The 22209-nt window shown below is 48.4% G+C and overlaps 1 protein-coding gene across 1 annotated transcript in view; it reads left to right on the forward strand.

Annotated features, from left to right (window-relative positions):
- The first annotated feature begins 36 nt into the window (after positions 1-36).
- The window catches only part of DMRT1 (doublesex and mab-3 related transcription factor 1), a 116956-nt gene continuing 94783 nt past the window's right edge, over positions 37-22209 (forward strand). The window contains 3 exon segments of the mRNA XM_077759424.1: positions 37-216; positions 218-407; positions 3931-4114. Coding sequence (XP_077615550.1) covers positions 98-216; positions 218-407; positions 3931-4114 — 493 coding nt within the window. The 5' untranslated portion in view covers positions 37-97.

A 22209-nucleotide genomic window follows, 5' to 3' on the forward strand; every position in this document is an offset into this window, starting at 1 on the left:
CAGCTCCCGAGCCTTGCCGTCGGCGGGGCTCTTCACTCGCAGCCGTCTCCAGACCAGAGAGGAGTCCGGGGGCCCTAGCACTTCTCCGTGGGGCACCATGCCCAACGACGACGGATTCAGCAAGCCCTCCGCACCGTCGGAGGCCGGGGCACCCCCGCAGGGCAAGGCAGGGGGCTTCGGCAAAGCGGCAGGGCCGATGGTCCCTAGCGGCGNCGGGCTCCGGCTCCGGGGCGTCGGGCACGGGCTCCGGGAGCAAGAAGTCCCCGCGGCTGCCCAAGTGCGCGCGATGCAGGAACCACGGCTACGCGTCGCCGCTGAAGGGTCACAAGCGCTTCTGCATGTGGCGGGACTGCCAGTGCAAGAAGTGCAACTTGATCGCGGAGAGACAGCGCGTGATGGCCGCGCAGGTGAGTGCGGGCGGCCGGTAGCGAAGCGGGCGCCACGTGGTCCCGGGGTTCTGGAGGGAGGCCGTGGGGCTCGCCGACGGCCGCGGAGCCCAGGTCTCCCGGCTGCGCGACGCGCCACCCCACGCCACCCTGGGAGGGCCGGGAGTGGTCTCTGATCCGACCCGCGGAGCCGGGGGTGGGGGGGTGCCGGCTTTGCTTGGCCCCGAGGCCCCGGGATCCCTGATCTCGCCCTATGGTACAGCTGCAGGGTTCGCCTCCTCTGGGGTTCCCCAGGATCTCTGGACCCTTTTACAGAGCAGAGAGTTGCAGGGTTCGCTCTTTTCCGAGCCCCCGGATCCCCGACCCTGCCCTCTAGCAGAGTGTTGAGGGTTTCGCCGCTCGGAGGGTCCCCAGGATGGCTGATCCTGCTTTCTGAGCAGTAGGTTTCAGGGCTCGCTGTGACCGGGAGTCCCTGGATCCCCGACCGCGTCCTCCAGCAGTTGCGCCTTTCGCGCCTTTGAGGGTCCTCAGAATTCCTAGGATCTCTGATAGTTTTTCTTGGAGCACAGAGGTGCGGGGTTCGCCCCTTTAGGGGTCTCCAGCATTCCCAAGATCTCTGATCCCGCTTTCTGACCTGCTTTCGGCGCGGAGAGAGTTGCGGGTCCGCGCCGCCGGCGGGGCCGCGGGGCCCCCNGCTCCCCGAGCTCGCCGCCCGCCGGTCCGCGCCACGCGCATCAGCCATTTTGAGCCGCGGATATTTTATTAGTGTTTCAACTTTTGGCGTCTCGACCTGGCCGAGGCAGGTCCAAGTTCCTTTAAGGATTTTTGAAAAGTCTGCGCCGGGGAGAAAATGGCAAGGGCTCCGGGGGTAGATCTGTAGTTCTTTTTCTTTTTTGAAAGTATCCCAAGCAGGACCTTAATTTAGCGTCTTAAATGGAAATAGGGCCCTTGATATCCTGAAAAGGGTTTTAGGGGAGAATAGTATACATTCTTTCCAGCTAAAACTTGTTTCATCCCTTTTAAGAGAGTTTGTTTAAGATGAAAAGATACCAAAGAAATGTTTACTAACGATGCGCTACTTTTGACTGGGAACGTGTAGATATCGTCCGTGGAAAAGAATTCCTCTAGGAACGGTTCAACAAGATTGTGCCTTTTATATACATCTGATTTTTGAAAACGTGTCTTAAACTGGTTGTGTGTTGGCTTGACAGGTTGCAAGTGGACGTGCAGGTTATTTTCTTTATGGATTTTTGGCTTAATCTGTAGTGGGTGAAGAGAGAACAGTGATGTAGGGTTAAAATGCATCCCAGTGAGCTTACTGAGAAAGATTTAGGGACATGGAAGTTATATTTGCAGGTAGAAAAATGTTCTGAACGTTTAGTTGTCAGCTTAAATATTTATTGTGGAAAGTATGTATGAGAGAATGGTCCTCAAAATGTAATTAAACATATGTATTGAAGTAGGGCCATTCATTTTGGATAAACTAATGGGGCACCAGCTTGGGAAAAGGCTGTTTGCTATGCTAAAAACGAAAGGGATTTAGGATTACTTCTATAATATGAAACTTGAGCATTTTCCACACCAGAAAGCTTGCGCTGTGCTAGGTGAAGTCCTTTAAAATTCCCCGTACCAGCCATTCTTTTCATTCTGAATGTGTGAAATTGAACTTACATATGACCCTCAAAATGATAGTGTTTTAATCAGTTGCCTCACCTTCCGAGATTAAATAACATTTCTTTAAAATCTTTGCGAGGTCTTCTCTCGGCCCCTCCCCTGCTCACCTTCTCTCTCCCTTCCTCCCTCTCAAAATAAATATCTTTAAAAAATAAATAAAGTCTTTGAGTGGTCTTCATAAAAGTGTCCTTAGTTTATGGCATATAATAAATACCCTGTGCCTTTTGTGCATGTGTGGGATTTGTGTAAATTGGGGTATCCGCATGCATGGACATACTTAAGAGGTTTGTTTGTATTTTTTGTTGTTGCTCTGTTTTGGTCGAATCCTTCATATTCTGTTTCTAAACTTGATTATTAATAGAAAATCCAAGACTTGGGGCACCTGGGTGGCTCAGTTGGTTAAGTGTCCGACATCGGCTCAGGTCATGATCTTACGGTTAGTGGGTTCGAGCCCCGCTCGGGCTCTGTTCTGACAGCTCAGAGCCTGGAGCCTGCTTCAGATTCTTCTCTCTCTGACCCTCCCTTGCTCATGCTGCTGCTCTTAGAAATAAATTAAAAAACAAAAAACAAAAAAAGAGAAAATCCAAGACTTAAGCTTAGTTGTTTATCTTAATTGATTATTTAAGGATTTTTCTTTTGTAAGTTGAAGACTCTTGTGAGTAAAATTGTTTGCAAGTTAATCAGGTTGCTAAATGTGGACTACAATTTAACTAAAACAACATGCAAGCCGTAGTTGTGTTTCTGGTTTGCCATTTTGATTTCAACGTTTGGCTTCTAGTTGGGCTTCCGAGGTAGAGCTATTTTACTTTCTCATTTCACTATTACCTATTGTCTGGTTTCAACAGAAAGTCTCTTTTGTTACATGTAGTATGCAAAAGCACTTTACTTTTATTTGCTTTACACTTTTTTCCCCCAAACCTTTAACAATGTTATTTAAAAGCAGAGAAATTGAAGAGGGACTGTGAGGAGTCTCTCAGGTAGGTTAGGTCCATTACACCCTCCCTTCCAGCTCCTTCCTTCCCGCCTGGCCTCTGCCTCTTTTTCCGCCTGCGGCCTCTCCCTTCCCTTGCGCAGGGACTTCAACACTGTGTTCCAGCCCCTTCTTCCCATTACTGCTCTGCATGCCAGGCTCCTCGTTCTAGAGAGCAGGCCCCTGTGGGGTTTCCTCAGCAGCCCCTGCCTCCCCTCCCCCTCCCATGCTGTTCCACCCCTTCCTTCTCAGTCTGGGTGTTACTCATTCTGACCGTCAAGGCCCTGTTCGGGTACCACTTCTGGCTGATTCTTGCGCTCAAAGCCATCTCTGCCAGAGTCCTGCTGTGAGGTTGATGTGTCCCTGTCCTGTGGCATTTGTCCCATTTCGTGGTGAGTCGCCGTTCCCTCCTGTTTCTGCTTTTAAGCAGTGAGTACCTTGGGAGCGAACCCAATCTCGCTGAGTCTTGCTGGTGGCCGTGCCCGGTACAGCCTTTTACAGACGTGCGGGGCCAAGGAGTGAGTGATCCCCTCTCTCTCCTTCCTTCCTCATCTACCCGAGCTGACTTCTCTTCAGCTCGAACTCCTCTGCCGGGCTGTCTCTCTGGGTTTTCCCCCATCCTCCATGGCCAGCCTGATTTCCTGCTGCTCTGCATACTCCTGGGTGTAAGGGACAGTGTGTGACCTACTGTGGGCCCTAACCCTTCTTCCGCTTGGGCTGCACGTCCTAGGTACCGGGGTGGCTTTCGCAAGGATTGAGAGAATCATGGGCCTCCATCTTGGAACTCCTAAATCAGCATGGGGGTGGGGGGAGGGACTGGGGCCTGGTGGTCGGGCGACGCCATGCTGTCGGGGTGGCGGGGGAGCGCAGGGGGGCTGACCTGTTGTCCTGTGCTTGCAGGTGGCCCTGCGAAGGCAGCAGGCTCAGGAGGAGGAGCTGGGGATAAGCCACCCCATCCCGCTGCCCAGCGCTGCCGAACTGCTGGTCAAGAGAGAGAATAACGGCAGCAACCCGTGCCTGATGGCCGAGAGCAGCAGCCCCTCGCAGCCGGGGCCGGCCAGCACCCCTACCACTGTGGCATCAGGTAAGGGGCCCGAGGTGCACGGGACCGCTGGCCAGGACGGAAGAAGGGCTGGGGTCTACCCATACGGTGGCAGGACCGTCCTGCACCACGCGTCACATCTAGAACATAAGGGGTCTCCCTCTGCAGGTCTGCTTTGGGCTGCCTCGCAGAGGAGAGGGCCAGGAATTCTAGAACTGGAAGTCCGGTAGCTTCACTTTCCTATTGGTTAATAGCTAAGTCTGAGTCTGGACAGAGTCAGACTCATTGAGAGAGGGCTGAGATTGGCCCCAATTCCGTCTCCCTCCACCCTCTGTGGGGTTCTCTTGGTGGCAGCTAAAGAGCCTTGTGTTCTAGAACCGAACGTCCCCTTTCTCTCGCAAGGACTGCAGTCCATTTGGGGAAAGTGTCTGCAAAGGTCCTGAGGTGTAGGAAGGTTAAGTGACCGGCTGAGTCCATTGAGCTAGGAAGTATCTGCCTTGATCCAACTGCCTTCAGAGCTCATTGTGCTAACCTGGCCTCCAAACTACCTCAGGAATTATGATGGTCTAGAGCCCCTCACCACGTACGGCCATTTACATTTATTCTAAGTACAATGAAATATGATGAAAACGTTAAACCAAAGAAGGTACACAATTCGCGTTAGCGATCATTAGGGAAATCCAAGTCAGAACTACAGTGAAATACCACTGTGCACCCATTAGGATGGCTGCTATAAAAAAAAAAACAAACAAAACCAGAACCCCAAAAAATAACAGTATCGGCGAGGATGGGGGGAAATTGGATCCTTTGTGCACTGTTGGCGGAGATGTAAAATGGTGCAGCTGACAGAAAACAATAGGGCGTTTCCTCCAAACTTAGCGAAGAGAACGATCATATGACTCAGCAATACCTCTTCTGGGTTTGTAGCCAGAAGAACTGAAAGCAGGTCTCCTAGGGACCCTGTCCCTGCACACTCACACTCATAGTAGCCTTCATAATGTGGAAGCAATCCATGTGTCCACAGACAGATGAACGGGTAAACAGAAATGTGGTTTCTACGCACAGTGGAATATTATTCACCCTTAAAGAGGAAGGGAATTCTAAACTTTGTTTTTAATGTTCATTTTTGAGAGAGAGAGAGACCTAGTGTGAGTAGGGGAGGGGCAGAGAGGGAAACCCAGAATCTGAAGCAGGGTCTAGGCTCTGAGCTGTCAGCCTGACATGAGGATTGAACCCACAAACTGAGATCATGACCTGAGCTGATATCAGGCACTTAACTAACCAACTGAGCCACCCAGGTGCCTCAAGAGGAAGGGAATTCTGCCACACGCTACAGCCTGGATCACCTTGAGGATGTTATGCTAAGCGAAATAAGCCGGTCATGAAAGGACAGATACCATATGTTTCTACTTGCATACTTAGAGTAATGGAAATCATAGAGACAGAAAATAGATAGGTGGTTGCCGGGGGCGGCGGGGGGGGAGGGAATGGAGAATCAGTATTCTGTGGATGCAGAGCTGTAGTTCACAAGATGCAGAGAGCTCTGGAGATGGATGGTGGCAACAGTGGAGGTCTTTAATGTCACTGAAGCGTGCATTTAAAAATGGTCAAGATGGGAGATTTTACGTCATGTGTGTTTTACCACTAAGTACTCTGAAGGCACTTAGAGCTCAGGTTCTAATTATTTAAATTGTCGGAAAGTGTATATTTCCATTTTTCACCGAGTTCCATTTAATGGCACTGGCCTAGGATGCAGGGGTTCTAGGAAATCCAAGACCTGTGAAATCCTGTTGACAAATAAATATGTATGCTGTTGGCCCTTAACAACACGGGGGTCAGGTGTACCAACCCCTTGCATGGTCAAAAATGCACGTATAACCTTTGGTTTTCCAAAACCTTAACTACTAATAGGCTACTGTTGAGTAGAAGCCTTACCGATAACATAAAACAGCTGATTAACAAGTATTTTGCATGTTTTCTGTATTATATAATGTATTTTTATAATGAAGTAAGCTAGAGAGAAGAAATGTTATGAAGAAAGTGATAAGGGGGAGAAAATCCATTAAAAGTACTGCTGTATTCGTAAAAAAAAGTCCATGTATCACTGGACCCTTGCAGCTCAAATCTGTGTTGTTCAGTACACTGTATTACATACTGAAAACACATGCTAAGGGGCATCTGGGTGGCTCAGTCATTCAAGCAACGACTCTTGATTTCTGCTCAGGTCATAATCCAGGGTCGTGGGATTGAGCCCCACCTCCAGCTCCATACTCAGCATGGAGGCTGCCTAAGATTCTGTCTCATTCTCTCTCTGCCTCTCTCTCCAACTCATGTTCTCTTTGTAAAACAAAATAAAAATAAAATAAATAAAAAGATATGCTGAGATTCAAAGAAGATCTTTAGAGATCTAAGGCTTCCTGAAATAACAGCCTTGCAGTGTGGTTCCTCTTCTTTTTTTCAATTTTTTTAAATGCTTATTTATTTTTGAGACAGAAACAAGATCATAAGTGGGGGAGGAGCAGAGAGAGAGCGAGACACAGAATCTGAAACTGGCTCCAGGCTCTGAGCTGGCTGTCCGCGCAGAGCCTGACGTGGGGCTCGAACCCACGAACCGTGAGATCATGACCTGAGCCGAAGTCGGACCTGCATTGTGGTTCCTCTTAACTAAGCTTTTCATGAGTTACTACGTCTGGTTACCAGCTGGGCTGAGGTCATTCATCTGTCTGCCACTTACTCTCTGTGCAAATTCGAACAAGTCACTTAAACTCTCTGGGCCTTTTGTTTCCTCTTATCAAAAATGGGGGAGGAGATCTTTCAGGGTTTTGAAGACTGAGTCCTGACCATTATGAAGAAGGTAGAGGTAAGTAGGCAGCGAAGAAAGCCAGTGAGAGATGGAGCCCTTGCCTCTGTGCAGCAGGTAGGTGTGACTGTGTACCTTTCACTGTGACTATTGCTGAGGCTCTAGGCGCTGTAGTTCACAAGGAGAACTGTGTTTTCCTTCTTTGGCTTGGTTGCTCATAAAGTCTGCTTACAAAGGGTTTCCAGACTTCCCTTTTGTTAGGCAGGACTGACTGTATCTATCAGCAATAGGATCTTTATACTCTGAGACTATAGCTGTGTTTAAGGTTGATTACCAAATAATGCTGGGTCAGGGGCCGGGCTGGTGAATTTCGCTGGAGGGCTGAAATGGGAAAGGGGTGTGTCAGAAGAATACCGAGGGGGAGTAACTCGTCTCATTTTCACAAACCTCTTCTGAGGTAGGAACTCTTCGCATTTACGGTGAAGGAAAGCAGTGGTAAGGGAGCTGCCCCAGAATCAAGCTGGGTTGAACTGGGATTCTGTCCAGGGCTGTAAGGTCCCAAAGCCCACGGATCTTCCATTTTCCCTGCCTGGGAAGAGACTGGGGGAATGGTTGCCGTGTTTCTTGTCAAGTGGACAATCTCAGTTAGAGGCTGTGGTTTGATCCTCAGAAGGGATTTAGGGCTACCGGGTAAGTTACGAACGTCAGGGGCAGAAGTCCCTGCCATTCACTGTTGCCATAGAAGGCTGCGGCCACCGACGTTCATGGGGAGGAATAGAGCGAGAGGCCTGTAATGGATAAACGTCCGAGCTGGGCAGTTTCTGGGGCATCACAGGTGAACCTGGTTTAGCCAGCAGTCCGACACTCCACCTTGCCGGAAGGGATGTCAGAGCTGGATCGTATACCCCAAGATAGGAGCTTTAGAGAAGGATCTCAGGCCAGATGGAGTTCAGCATGACAAAGACATTCTCGAACAGTATTTCAGAGTGGCAGCCAGGGAAAGTTACAAATAGAAGCAGCAGGAGAGCAAGAAAGAAGGCTCAGGGTCAAGGAGGATGTGGCCACAGGGGCGCCTGGGTGGCTTAGTCGGCTAAGCGTCCGACTTTCGCTTAGGTCATGATCTCCCGGTTCGTGGGTTCGAGCCCCGTGTCGGGCTCTGTGCTGACTGCCAGCTCAGAGCCTGGGGGAGCCTGTTTCAGAGTCTGTGACTCCCTCTCTGACCCTCCCCTGCTCATGCTGTCTGTCTCTCTCTCTCTCTCTCCTAGAAATAAATAAAACATTAAAAAAAATTAAAAAAAAAAAAAGGAGGCTGTGGCCACATTCCCTTCTTTGCCTCTGGAGCGGTAGACCTTGCAGGTATTTTGGAGTCTCAGATCAGCACTCCGAGGGAGGGGAGTGAGGAAGCCAGTGGTGTGCTGTGCTCATGTGATCCGGAGGAATCCCTCTCGAGGCTTCGCCACGGACGGGGGGCTCTGTCCTCGCCAGCCCACCTCCATCGAGCAAGGGCCCCAGGTACATGGTCTTGCTCCCAGAGTGGGAGGAGGGGCAGAGAGAAAGAGAGAGAGACAGAGAGAGAGAGAGAGGGAGAATCTCAAGCACGCTCCATGCTGCAGCTCAGTCTCAGGAACCGTGAGCTCACGACCTGAGCCAATATCAAGAGTTGGACAAATAACCGACTGAGCCACCCCGGCGCCCCCGGAATTGCACCAGGGCTCTTGAGAGGAGATTGATAATTGCCAGACTGGGCTAGGTTATGAGCAAGAGAAAGACAGAAAAGCCAGTAGAAGTAAACTACGTAAATAAAGAGAGGGAGGAAAAGAACGGAAGCGAGGTGGGGGAGAGAGAGAGAGAACCAAGAGAGACAGACAGACAGGCTGACTGAAGAGTGTCCTTCAAGGTTCGTGATGCACGTGGGGCCCAACTTAAGATAGTTTGCTGCTAACAAATAAGGAGAGTTTATATTTAACTTGCAGAGATTGGGATTTATTTAAAAGAGCATTTCACTTCATGCAGTAAATGGGAAACAGTACGTAAGGCATATTCAGCGAAATGGGATTGTCCTTCCAACCCCAACCTGCGAACGCCTTCTGTTTGGCATTCCAGCTACTGGCTGGGTGTACAGCTTTATGTGTCTGCGGCTTTCAAAGATCTGTTATTCACGTATTTAACTTAATGGGAGCGCATCATTCCTACTTGTGTGTAGTTTTATTTTTTTCTTAAGACAGCTGAAATTTTTTTAATGTTTGTTTTTGAGAGAGAGCGGGTGTGTGAGGGAGCACTGGGGAGGGGCAGAGAGAGGGGGACGGGGGATCCGAAGAAGGCTCCAAGCTCTCGGCTCTGTGCTGACAGCTGACAGCCTGATACGGGGTTGGAACTCATGAACTGTGAGATCGTGACCTGAGCTGAAGTCAGAAGCTCTACCAACTGAGCCACCCAGATGCTCCATTGCTTAGAATTTTTTAGTGGGCTAGCATTCCGTTATATAGATGTGAAAGGCTGGAACTTGAAATTATTTAGTGAGGGGTGACGGATGCCGATGTGGTCAGGGAATAGTTGCCCCGCTGACCTGGCTCCCACGGAGGTAAGCGGCTCCTCTTGTGCCTCCCCTACCTAACGGTTAGTGTCTAGAAGGGCAGTAGCCTAGTGAAATTCAGCAGATTTTCATGTCCTTGAAATTTCTTAGTTATCTGCTGTTGGCTCCCCAAAGTGCCAAAGTGCAAGTGGAAAGCACCCAAGAATTATCGCCCACATTATTGGCTGAATTCTGAGGATGCTGTGAAGGAAACTGGGTTTATCCCCAAGCTGTTATTTTCACTTACTGGAGAACAGACTTCTCTGAATAGGTTAACGTACTGTGGAAGAAAGTCTCTACAGTCCTTAGCCAGAGGATTGGCTACAATCTACCAAAACATGACCAAAGTTTCTAGAATAATGGGTGGGAACGATTTCTTACTGTTATTTTCATCAATGATTGTGGGTATTACCGTGGGAGAAATAGTCTTTTGAAGCAATGCTCTGTTCATTGCTGTTTCTTATGCTAGCAGGTTCATTTTCGGTGCAACGGCACCAAAAAAAAAGGCATTTTTTATTATAAATAACAATGAAAAAACAGCAACTATTCAGCATTATCTCTGTGGTGTTGTTTTTAATTTTAGCATAAAATATATCTTAATTTTCAGAATTACCTGTTGATTTTAAAAAGTTTCACATAGGCTTTCTTCCCCTTTGAAATTCACATTCCTCTTTACGTTTACTATTTTAATTTTTTTAATGGTTCTTATTTTTTTAAATTTTTAATGTTTTTTTTAAATTTATTTATTTCTAGGAGAGAGGGAGAGTGTGAGCAGGGGAGGGTCAGAGAGAGAGGGAGACACAGAATTGGAAACAGTCTCCAGGCTCTGAGCTAGCTGTCAGCCCAGAGCCCGACGCGGGGCTCGAACCCACAAACCGTGAGATCATGACCTAAGCAAAAGTCGGACGCATAACGGACGCATAACCGACTAACCCACCCAGGCGCCCCTCTTAATTTTTTATTTTTGAGAGAGAGAGAGAGACAGAGTGCAAGTGAGGGAGGGGCCGAGAGAGAGGGAGACACAGAACCTGAAGCAGGCCCCAGGCTCTGAGCTGTCAGCGCAGAGCCCAACACAGGGCTTGAACCCATGGAATGTGAGATCATGACCTGAGCCAAAGTCGGACGCCTAACCAACTGAGCCACCCGAGTGCCCCAGTTTTGTTTTATATTCCGCTTTTCCTTCAACCTTGGGTGCCCCAGTCGGAGCCCGCAGAGGTCTGTGTGGTTCTTGCCTCTCCTTTCTGGGCGCGGCTGTCGTGAAGGGTCGCGTTGTACATCGTCTGACGCATGTGTGCCTTCTGTAAGTAGGGACCTGAATGTTATCGCCCTCGGGGCCCTCCCTTCTGGAGCACCCTGGACTTGCACACACACAGCCACACTCCCTCGCATCAGACCACCCCCTGCGGTCTCTGGCCTCCCCCCTACTGCCCGGGCTCCTGTGGCCCACGGCCCGCTTTCCCTCACCTTTCTCCCGTTGGGAGGGTCGGTCAGGTCTGCGTCTGATAATGGTGGGACCTCCCCCTCCCCCACTTGGCTTCTCTTCCTTCACAGTGATTCTCACTTGGGCACACTCACAGACAGCACATGCCGAGGGAGGCACGTTTCACTGCGCGTCTGCTCCGTGCTTTCCAAGTGTGACATGTGGCTGTTTGAAAATGGAATCCGCGTCCATGCAGCTTTTATCAGGCTGATGAAGCAACGAAGGGAGATGCTGAGTTTAGATTATTTTTTTAATAAACTTTATTCTTCATTATTTTTAAAAATTTTTAATGTTTATTTATTTTGGAGAGACAGAGCGTAAGCAGGGGAGGGGCCGAGAGAGAGGGAGACACAGGATCTGAGGCAGGCTCCAGGCTCTGAGCTGTCAGCACAGAGCCCGACACAGGGCTGCAACCCACGAACTGCGAGATCATGACCCGAGCCGAAGTTGGATGCTCAACCGACCAAGCCAACCATGCGCCCCAAAACTTTTTCTTTAGAGCAGTTATAGGTTCGTATCGTCATGACGAGGAATGCACAGAGATTTCCCATATGGCCCCTGTCCCCAAACAGGCACGGCCTCCGCTGCCATCAACATCCCCCACCAGAGCGGGACACTTGGTACAGCTGAACCTGCATAGACATGTCATCACCACCTGAGCTTTGCAGTTTCCATGAGGATCCAGTCTCAGTGCTGTGCATTCTTTGGGTTTGGACACATCTATGACCATCCGTACCCACCATCATTGTGTCACACAGAGTTGTTTCACTGATGTAAAAACTCTGTGTGGAGTTTTTTAAATTTAAAATAACATTTCAGGGGTGCCTGGGTGGCTCAGTGGTTAAGCATCCGACTTTGACTTAGGCCATGATCTCCTGGTTCATGAGTTCGAGCCCCGCATCAGGCTCTGTGCTGACACCTCGGAGCCTGGAGCTACTTCAGATTCTGTGTCTCCCTCTCTCTCTCTGCCCCTCCCACGTACACACTCTCTCTGTCTGCCTCTCTCAAAAACAAACATTTAAATAAATACAAAAGTAAACAGAAACGTAAATAAACATTGAGATCGGATCTCACCCCATTTTATTTCTTCCGAGGGCAGTCTTCGCTTATGTGGGAGACGTGGCAGTTAATTGGGCTGATAGAAATTCTCCATAGATAGTATTTCCCTAGAGCAGTGACAGCCAGCAAGGTACACAGGAAGTAGCCTTCTGGTCTCACTTTGGCTCAAAAGAAATCCTAGAAAACATCTAGAGCCACAAAAAAGACAAATCCAAGGTTTCAGCCACAAATTAGTCGTGTCACAGCATTTTCAGAAAACATGAAAACGTTTCGACAGGTTTACATCTTTATCTCCTTTGTGAAAATGTGATCTTCGGGGGGGGGCTGGAATTTGGTCATCCCTGTGTCCAGGTGACAGCACAGCGTGGTACCTGGCTGTACAGTAGGTGGTCATTAAACCATTGTCAGGTGAGTGAGAGTGAGGGGTGGTAGTTACCTGGAAGTTGTGTTTTAAAACCTTAGATGAGTGTGGGCGCCTGGGTGGCTTGGTCGGTTAAGCGTCCATCTCTTGATTGCGGCTCAGGTCACGATCTCCCGGTTTGTGGGATCGAGCCTCACTTTAGGCTCTGTGCTGACAGTGTGGAACCTGCTTGAGATTCTCTTCCTCTCTCTCTCTCTGCACCTCCCACGAATAAAACAATCAAACACCAAGTTTAAAGCATTAGACTAGTGGCCATGAATCCTTCTGCGGATGTCAGGGAGTAAGATCATTGGTGGTCATTCAATGTGCATTTTTGTTTTGTGGGTTTTTTTTAATTAATCTGAATTTTTGAAATGCTAAAACTCCAAACATAATAGAACAACTCAAAGGTATAATTCATGTACTACATAATTCCTGTATTTAAAGCGCACAACCCATTGTTTTTTTAGTAAATTCACAGAGTTGTGCAACCATCACCAGACTGTAATTGTGGAATATTTTTGTCTCCTCTTAAAATGAAACTCTGTCCATTAGCAGTCACTACCCCCTCCCCTCCACTCCCCATACCAGCCCCAGGTAACCACTAATATGTTTTTTGTCCACACAGATTTGCCTACCCTGGACATTTTGTGTTCTTGGACACCTCCTATAGATGAAATCACATATGTGACCTTTTGTGTCTGGCTTATTTCACTTACTCAAAAAAGGTTTACCCATTTTGTAGCACTCATTAATTTCTGGGTTTTTTTAAAATTAAGTTTATTTATTTATTTTAAGGGGGGGAGGGAGAGAGAGTGCAAGCAAGGGAGGGGCAGGCAGAGGGAGGAGAGAGAATCCCAAGCAGCCTCCATGCCCAGCACGGAGCCTGACGTGGGGCTGGATCTCACAACTGTGGGTTCGTGACTTGAGCCAAAATCAAGAGTTGGATGCTCAACTGACTGGCCACTCAGGTGTCCCTTCATTTTTTAAATTAATACTCCATTATATGCCTAGATCCTATTGTTTTTCAGCAGCTAATGGACATTTGGGTTGCTTACACTTTTTGGCAATTAGGAGTAATTCTTCTGTAACATTTTTCTACCAATTTTTGTATGAACATGCATTTCATTTTCTTAGGCATATACCAAGTAGTCCCAGTTGCTGAGTCATATGGTAACACTATGTTTTTTTAACCTTTTGAGGAACTTTTGAGAATGCTTTCCAAAGAGGCTGCACTGTTTTACATTCTCACAGGGAAGTTATGAGGGTTCCAGAAAACTCAAACTTAAGGTTTTTACTGCTTATTATTTTTTTTAAGTTTATGTGTTTATTTTGAGAGAGAGAGAGAGGAGTCCACATGGGGGAGAGGTGGAGAGAGGATCCCTAGCAGGCTCTGTACTGTCAGCATAGAGCCTGACCTGCAGCTCGAACTCACAAACCATGAGATCATGACTTGAGTTGAAATCAAGTCAGGTGCTTAACTGACTGAACCACCCAGGTGCCCCCAAACTTAAGTTTTTAAATTTTTTTTTAACGTTTATTTTTGAAGGAAGGAGGGAGGGAGGGAGAGAGAGAGAAGGAGAGAGGGGGAGAGAATGAACGTGGGAGGGGCAGAGAGAGACAGAAGCACAGAATCTGAAGCAGGCTTCAGCTCTGAGCTGTCAGCATAGAGCCTCATGTCGAGCTTGAACCCATGAACCATGAGATCATGACCTAAGTCGTAACCGACTGAGCCACCCAGGCGCCCCAAGTTTTTTAAAATAAAAAGGTAAGGTGCCTTCATCCTGGTAAACGTTATAGATATAAGACCCAGTAAGAGTCTCCTTGATCACCAGAAGTTTAGATCATGGAGGATTCTCTAGGTTTGCGTTTTATTTTCACTAGAAATACGTTAATAATCAGTCTTTTAAAATGTTTCCTCTTTTACCTTATCACATACAGTTTTTAGTGAAAGGAATGGCGTTTGAGGAGGTAAACCACAGAGGACCTGGTGACGACGGGCTTTCTTTGCTGTATTTTGGCTAAAGCAACTCCTCAGACCTTGGGTGGCCACCATTTCCTCAGAACAAGGGAGAGAATTTTGTTGCCTTAGAAACTTGTCAGGAATAATTTTTATCATGGATTTCGCTTTGGTGGAACACAAAAGAGAAGAGCTGAGGGCTGGTGAACTTGGACCCCTGCCCTCCATAATCCAGTGGGAGAAGGGTATGGTTCACAGACTGTCTTAGAACTTCCTGCCAATAGCTGGTCACAGCAGTAGGTATTATAGTGTGACACAGCCTCACCCTTGCTGTCACGGGAAACTCTCGCGGCATCCGAAAGCTCACCTGTGTCATCTGTTTGGCTTGCCCACTCTGCCTTGTGCCCCGGAGTCCCTGAACCAGGGACTCCAGTTAACTGCTGCTTCAAGGATTCTGTCCATTGCCCACCCCCTCACCACTCACTGTTCTTTGGGTCTTGTGGATGCCTTTCTGCCCCTTCTGTTGTTTTATTTCACTAACTTTACATTTTTCTATCGTGTCTCAACACACATAGCATAAAATGGACCGTTTTGACTCTCATCAGCGTGCGGTTTTGTGGCCTGAAGCACATCCACGCTGCTCTGCAGCCTCCCCACGGTCCGTCTCCGGAGCTTTTGTTCATCTTCCCGGATGCAAAGCCCGTCCCCACCAAGCGGTAACTCCCCGTTCTCTCCCTCTCATTAGCTGACTTTTTTTTTTTTTTTTTAATATTTTTATTTATTTCCAGGAGAGAGAGAGAGACAGCGTGAGCAGGGGGGGGCCAGAGAGAGGGGGAGACACAGACTCCGAATCAGGCTCCAGGCTCTGAGCTGGCAGTCAGCACAGAGCCCGACGCGGGGCTCGAACCCACGAACCGCGAGATCATGACCTAAGCGAAAGTCGGACGCTTAACCGACTAAGCCACCCAGGCGCCCCTCTCATTAGCTGACTATTGACTCGGGACAGCCTGTTTTGCTGGCACAGCTTTCTTCAAAGCTTCGTGGTCTTTGCAATCATCTGTAGACTCACACAGGATAAGACGATCCCTTTTACCTCTGTGCGCACCCTTTCTCCTCTTCTCCCAGCCCCTAAAGTTCTGCTTCATTGCGGACTTCTCTCTCTGTTTTGCACGCTGCTCTAATCCAAAGCTCTGGGGTAATGAGGACTGATGTTTCTCCAAGGACTGAGGTTTATAGAGAAAGGGGCACAGGGGAGTGTCCGCTAACCCCCCAGTAGGAGCTCCAAATTCTGTGTCTCTGCCCATTGAGATCTCACCTCCTCCCAGACTCGCACTGTTCGCTGTGGTGCTGGAGCGGGGGGAGGGGGAGCGGGGCAGGCATGCCTATGGGACCCATGGCCCCAGCCACCATCTCATTGGTTCTTGACTCGTCAGGGTCCCCTTTGTCATTGTCACAGGCAACTAGGTAGTGCAGATCTGTGTTTCTGTCTCTGTCTCTTAGTTTTCAGCTTACAAAAAAATTCATCATGACCACCTTTTTGACTCCCCTAAGAAAATTCACATCAATATTGATCCCCGTTGCTGAATCAAATTACAGTTCAAACCCAGTTTACTCTCGTCTCCTTTGTGTCTGTTGGCGGAGTTCACAGTCATTAGTCTGGTCTTAACTGTACGAGCTCACTGAACATTATTTTCAGAAAAAAATTCACAAGAAACTCTTAAAGTCCACTATAAATAGCAGGGTTCTTGTCAAAAGAAAATATTGATTCAGTAATTTTTCTGATGCTTATTGGCGTTAAGAATTCTTAGATACGGCTTCAACCATCCAGTACCAGTTCCTTGTATATTAACAGATGACTATTGATCTCAGCACTTAAAAAACCACTGTTTTTGCACTACCCCTTAACTCTGGTCCCGAGTTTTTGAGGTTCAGCTAAAACATAGGCTATGAGTAAATTCAGGGAAGCAGGTTGGATATATGTAACACTAATTTAATGTTTGTTGAACTGCATTGAATTCTCTTGGTTGGTGAGTCTGCTTTCTGAACAAGAGTCCCTCCTTCCTTTCTTCTTTCTGTTGTTTTAAACCTAATTTTTCATTCACGCAGGTGTTCATCATACGACTTGGGTCTGACCCTTTTGTAGGCATGGGGTAGACAGCAGCATGTAAAAATCGTGTGCCTCTCGCAGATCTTACATATGCAGCAGAGGAGACTGTTATACACAAGTACGCCGGTAACTATGGGATATTTTCAGAAAATGTTCAGAGCTGTGAAGAAAGATAAAATGATACGATGGTCGTGTCCAGAGGGACGGTGGCTGTTTGATAGGGTAGTTCAGGAAAGGGAGCCTCTCTAAGGGTAGTGAATGGGAGCTAGTCCTGAGTGGTCCTGAGCCTTTGCGGTCAAGGCCTGGGGCAAGAGACGTCCAGGCCGAGCGCGCGGTGGGGGAGAGAGCGCGCCTGCAATAGGAAGGAGGCCCGTGTGCCGAAAGCAGGGGCTGCCATCCCTGGGGCCCACATCTCGGGGGGCCTTATAGGACGGGAGAGAGTCGGGGCTTTATTAGGAGTGCAATGGGAAGTCACTGGAGTGTTGAAGCACTGAGTGGCGTGATCTGATTTACTTTCTCGTAAGGTCTCTCTGCTGCGGTGCCGGGTGTAGAGTGAAGGGCAGGAGCGGGCCGGGGATGGGAGCGAAGGCTGCAGGTGCCCGGGCGGAGGGGGAGGTGCTTGCACTGGGGCGGGGGCAGTAGAGCTGGGAAGAAACCGTGGCACAGGGGGTGTCTGAGAGGTGCATTCACCCGCAGCTCTGGGGGGTATTGTCGACGGCACTCCCTCCGGAGAGGCTGCAGCATCGTTGCCCGTAGGAGGTGGTCGCGGGCGCCCTCCCGGCCTGAAGGGTGAAGCGGTCGGTGTACGTTGGTTGGTGTGTTCATTAGAGTATTGGCCCCCGGGAAATGTCCACGCGCCAGTCCCTGGGACCTGTGAGGATGTCACCTTTGGCACATGGGAGGGCAAATGCGATGAAGTCAGGCATCTTGAGAAGGGGGGGTGGTCCTGGGTTTTTTGGGTGCGTCCGTCCTGGCGGCGTGAATCTGGAGACCTGGAGGAGCCTTCCTGGTTGTCCCCGGACACGGCAAAGCGGGAGGAGCTGCAGGCGGGTTTGCAGGCAGGGGCCTTGACCTTTGCTGCCTTTGAAGGTGGAAAAGGGGGCCCCAAGCCCAGGAGTGCGGGAGGCCTCTATTGTCAGCCCTCAGCTGACAGCCAGCAGGGACGGGACCTCAGTCCTCCAACTGCCAGGAACGAGCTCTGCGGGCACCCCGACTGAGCAAGGCCCCGGGGCCCTCCCCGGGAGCCCCCAGAAGAGATCGCAGGCCTGTGGACGCCTTGCTGTTAGACCAGAGGGACTCGTATTAGACTTTGGGCCCACAGAGCTATTAAATAATAAATGTGTGTTGCTTTAAGCTGCTCAGTTTGTGGTAATTGTTATACGGCAATAAAAAAACAAATACAGTTTATATTCCCCTTTTTCTTTTCTTTTCTTTTTTTTAAAAATTTTTTAATGTTTTATTTATTTCTAGGAGAGAGAGAGAGAGAGACAGCGTGAGCAGGGGAGGGCCAGAGAGAGAGGGAGTCACAGACTGAAACAGGCTCCAGGCTCTGAGCTGGCAGTCAGCACAGAGCCTGACGCGGGGCTCGAACCCACGAACCGCGAGATCATGACCTAAGCGTAAGTTGGATGCTCAACCGACTAAGCCACCCAGGCGCCCCTATTCCCCTTTTTCTTTTGTTAGTGAGGTTGAAGCCTCTTTCATACGCTTAAGGACCATTTGTAATTTTTTCTGTGTATGTCCTTTGCCGTTTCTCTGTTGAATCCCCCACCTTTAGGTGTCCCTCATTTATTATGGAGATGGGTCCTCTGTGATGGGAGGTGCAGTCCCCAGGTCCCCTACTGCCTGGTGTTCGAACCTGCCCTGTGAGACCAGCCTGGGACAGACTGCAGACCAAGGACTGAGCCCTGGTCACTGCACTCTCTGGAGGTCAGACAGAGAAAGAGGAGCTGAAGCCCGTGGTTCCCCGTGAGCTGGCCATTAGCCAAGTGAAAAGGGACATGGCAGACGGCTACATCTGCTGTGTCTTTCATATTCTTCCAGCTTCCGCTCCTCAGTTTAACCTTGGGAATATCTCAAGTCAAGCTAAGGGCCCCAGTGGATTCAACCACCTCATGGTCAAGTCCAGTGTTGTGGTCTGGCAAGTGCATGCAGTAGGTTTCACGGATGCATAATAAACTGGTATGGCCGTGACTGGGGAATGGGATGTACCGTCTAGTCAGGTATTGTGCTTGCTAGAGACTAATGGTAGTCTTACCAGTGTTACATGACATTAGAATGCACGTGACCCATCACATCAAAGTAATTGCTTTCTTTAATTGATGTGGATCGTGCCCAGGACCCTGCTTCTCCCAGGGCGGGTTGTTACTATCACGTGGCTATGCTGGGTTCCTCCCTGGGAGAAGGGCATATGGTAGTAGAAGCTTGATCAGAAGTCTTGGAGGTTGAAGGCATCTGGAAAAAGAGTTTTCCTGGTATCTTGAAACTTCATACCTGGGAGGGGGGAGCCCCATGTCATCAAAGAAACCTAAGATCCAAGGGCACCTGCGTGGCTCAGTTGGTGAAGCATCCAACTTTGGCTCAGGTCATGATCTCATGGTCTGTGAGTTCAAGCCCAATGTCAGGGTCTGTGCTGATAGCTCAGAGCCTGGAGCCTGCTTAGGATTCTATATCTCCCTCCCTCTCTCTGCTCCTCCCCCCGCTCCTGCTCTGTCTCTATCTCTCTGGAAAATAAAAATAAGCATTAAAAAATATTTTTTTAAAAACCCCTAAGATCCAGAGTCTGACACCTGGCTCAGATATCTGCCACCTCTCTTGAGTTTGAGCAGTTCACTTCACTTTGTCTGATTCTTCGTTCGTGAGATGGAGGGAACAATAATGGCTGCCCAGTTTATGGTGCTCCCCTAGGAAGTGTATGTGAAGGGTCTTTGTCAACCACGAGAAAGTACCGAGAGGTGCTTAGCACTCAAGCCTCAGATACTGATGCGGGGAGCGGGGCAGTGAGCCTGGGTTCGGTCCTTCCTAAAGCCATGACCTGGTTTCTTGCACTGACGAAGGCACATGAACGGATAGGACAAGGGTGATGTCTCTGGGTGAAGATGATGTGGCCTCTGTCGCATTTCCCTCCACGCACCTGCACCCTAGCTGCCAGAAATCTCCGCTGTGCATCTTAAGTTTTTATTCAAGTACAATTAACAATTTCAGGTGTACAGTGTAATGGTTCAGCATTTCTGTACATTGCTCAGTGCTCATCATGGTTAAGTGTGCTCTTGATCCCCTTCACCTCTTTCGCGCATCGCCCACCCCCCCAACCATCTGTCTGTGTGTAGTTAAAGAGTCTGTTTTTCTATTACCTCTGTTTTTCTTTGCTTTCTTAAATTCCGTATGAGTGAAATCATACGGTATTTGTCTTTCTCTGACTGACGTCTGTCACTCAGCATATTCTCTAGATGCATTCATGTTGCTGCAAATGGTAAGCTCTTTCTTGTTATGACTGAGTAATATTCCATTGAATAATACACCACATCTTCTGTATCCATTCTTCAATTGATGCACACTTGGGTTGCTTCCACATCTTGGCTATTGTACATAATGCAGTAAACATAGGGGTGCGTATATCTTTTTGATACATGCAAGACACAAGAATTCTGTTTTTAATTTTTTGAGGAACCTCCATACTGTTTTCCACCGTGGCTGCACCAGTTTACATCCCTACCAACAGTGTAGGAGGGTCCTTTTTTGCCACATCCTTGACGACACTTGTTGTTTATTGTGTTTTTTAATTTAGCGCTTCTGACAGGTGTGAGGTGGTATCTCATTGTGGTTTTGATTTACATTCTCCTGATGAGCGATGGTTGACCATCTTCCCATGTGTGTGTTGGCCATCTGGATGTCTTGTTTGGAAAAATGTCTGTTGAGGTCTTCTACCCATTTTCAAATAAGATTGTTTGGGTTTTTTTGGTTTTGAGTTGTATAAGTTCTTTACATAATTTGTATATGAACCCCTTATTGGACATACCACTTGCAAATCTAGTCTCCCATTCAGTAGATTGAGTTTTTGTTTTCTTGATTGTTTTCCTTTGCTCTGCAGAAGTTTCTTATTTGAGTTTTGTGCATGGTGTAAGAAAGTGGTCCAGTTCTCCCAACACCATTTATTGAAGAGACTGTCTTTTCTCATTGCATATTCTTTTCTGCTTTGTCGAAGATTGACCATATAATTGTGGTTTTACTTCTGGGCTCTTCTGTTCCATTGATCTATGTGTCTACTTTTGTAACAGTCCCGTACTGTTTTAATTACTGTAGCTTTGAAGTATATCTTGAAATCTGGGATTGTGATACTTCGGCTTTGTTTTTTTCCCCCTCCCAAGATTTCTTTGGCTATTTGGGGGTCTGCCGTGGTTCCACAAATTTTAGGATTATTTTTTCTAGTTGTGTGAAAAACTCTGTAGGTATTCTGATGGGGATTGCATTGAATCTGATAGGAATTGCTTTGTGTAGTATGGACATTTTAACAATATTGGTTCTTCCAATTCGGGGGTCTTCCTTCTTTTCAATGTTTCTTTATTTTTGAGAGAGAATGAGATCGAATGGGGGAGGGACAGAGAGGGGGATAGAGGATATGAAGCAGGCTCTGCGTTGGGAGCACAGAGCCCGACGTGGGACTCTAGCTCATGAAGAACTGTGAGATCATGACCTGAGCCAGGCTTAACTGACTGAGCCACCCAGACACGCCCCAGGGCTCTTCCAATTCAGCATCTTGATGCTTACACACATAAAATGCATTGTGTTTTTACATTAAAATAGGAGTAAGCTTCTCCTTTTCTTGGCCTCACTTTTCTTTGTTTTATTAATTTTACTGACCCAGGCCTTTAGTGTTAGCCATCTCTCATCCTTTCCAGGGCCGTGGCAATATTGTACAGCCACACAAATCAATACTCAGGGCTCTGAGACAGGGAACTTGCCTCCAACAAAACAGGTAAAACCCTTTCAGTACCTTGATGCCCTTGATGGTATGGACAGAAGGCACCCATATTAGAATGTTGGGCTGTGCATGTTGGAAAAAGAAGCAGAGAGTTGTCAGCACAGACCTGTGGGGGGCGGGGGAGGCACTTAGACGTCGCCACCTTCTGGAAGAAGGGTGTGAAAGCTGACCTAGGTGAGTGTCAGCCATGGCCCATGGAAATGAGGTATACCTGGTGATGAGGATAGTGTTTGTATTTAGTTTTAGAAGTTTTTATTTATTAAAAAATTTTTTTTAACGTTTCATCTATTTTTGAGAGACCGAGAGATACAGAGTGTTTTATTTATTTTCAAGAGACAGAGAGAGATAGAGCGTGAGCAGGGGAGGGGCAGTGAGAGAGGGAGACACAGAATCTGAAACAGGCTCCAGGCTCTGAGCTGTCAGCANCACAAACAGTTTTTGAAAATGAGCAGTGCCAGCTGTTTTGGTGAGGGGCCGCCGTGCTGGTGCGCGCCCGCGGAAGGCCCTGGCGGTGGATGGGAAGGGATGAGCATGGGAAGGGGTGAGCATGGGAAGGGGTGAGCATGGGAAGGGATGAGCGGAGCTGGGCGCACAGTTCCTCATCCGGGACCGCCCGGGGAGCCCCCCCAGGTGCCGCCACCTCTGCGAGCCCTGGCCGGCCGGCAGTCCTCTTGATGAGTTTCCCTTATCACTCTGCGCCTGGGTTTTTATCTGAGCGATGGAATTATGAGTTACAGGAGAAGAGGAGTAAGAAGCACATCAAAGAATCTTCTTGTGG

Source organism: Crocuta crocuta, unplaced genomic scaffold, assembly GCF_008692635.1.
Source record: "Crocuta crocuta isolate KB4526 unplaced genomic scaffold, BGI_CrCroc_1.0 scaffold41, whole genome shotgun sequence".
Taxonomy (NCBI): Eukaryota; Metazoa; Chordata; class Mammalia; order Carnivora; family Hyaenidae; genus Crocuta; species Crocuta crocuta.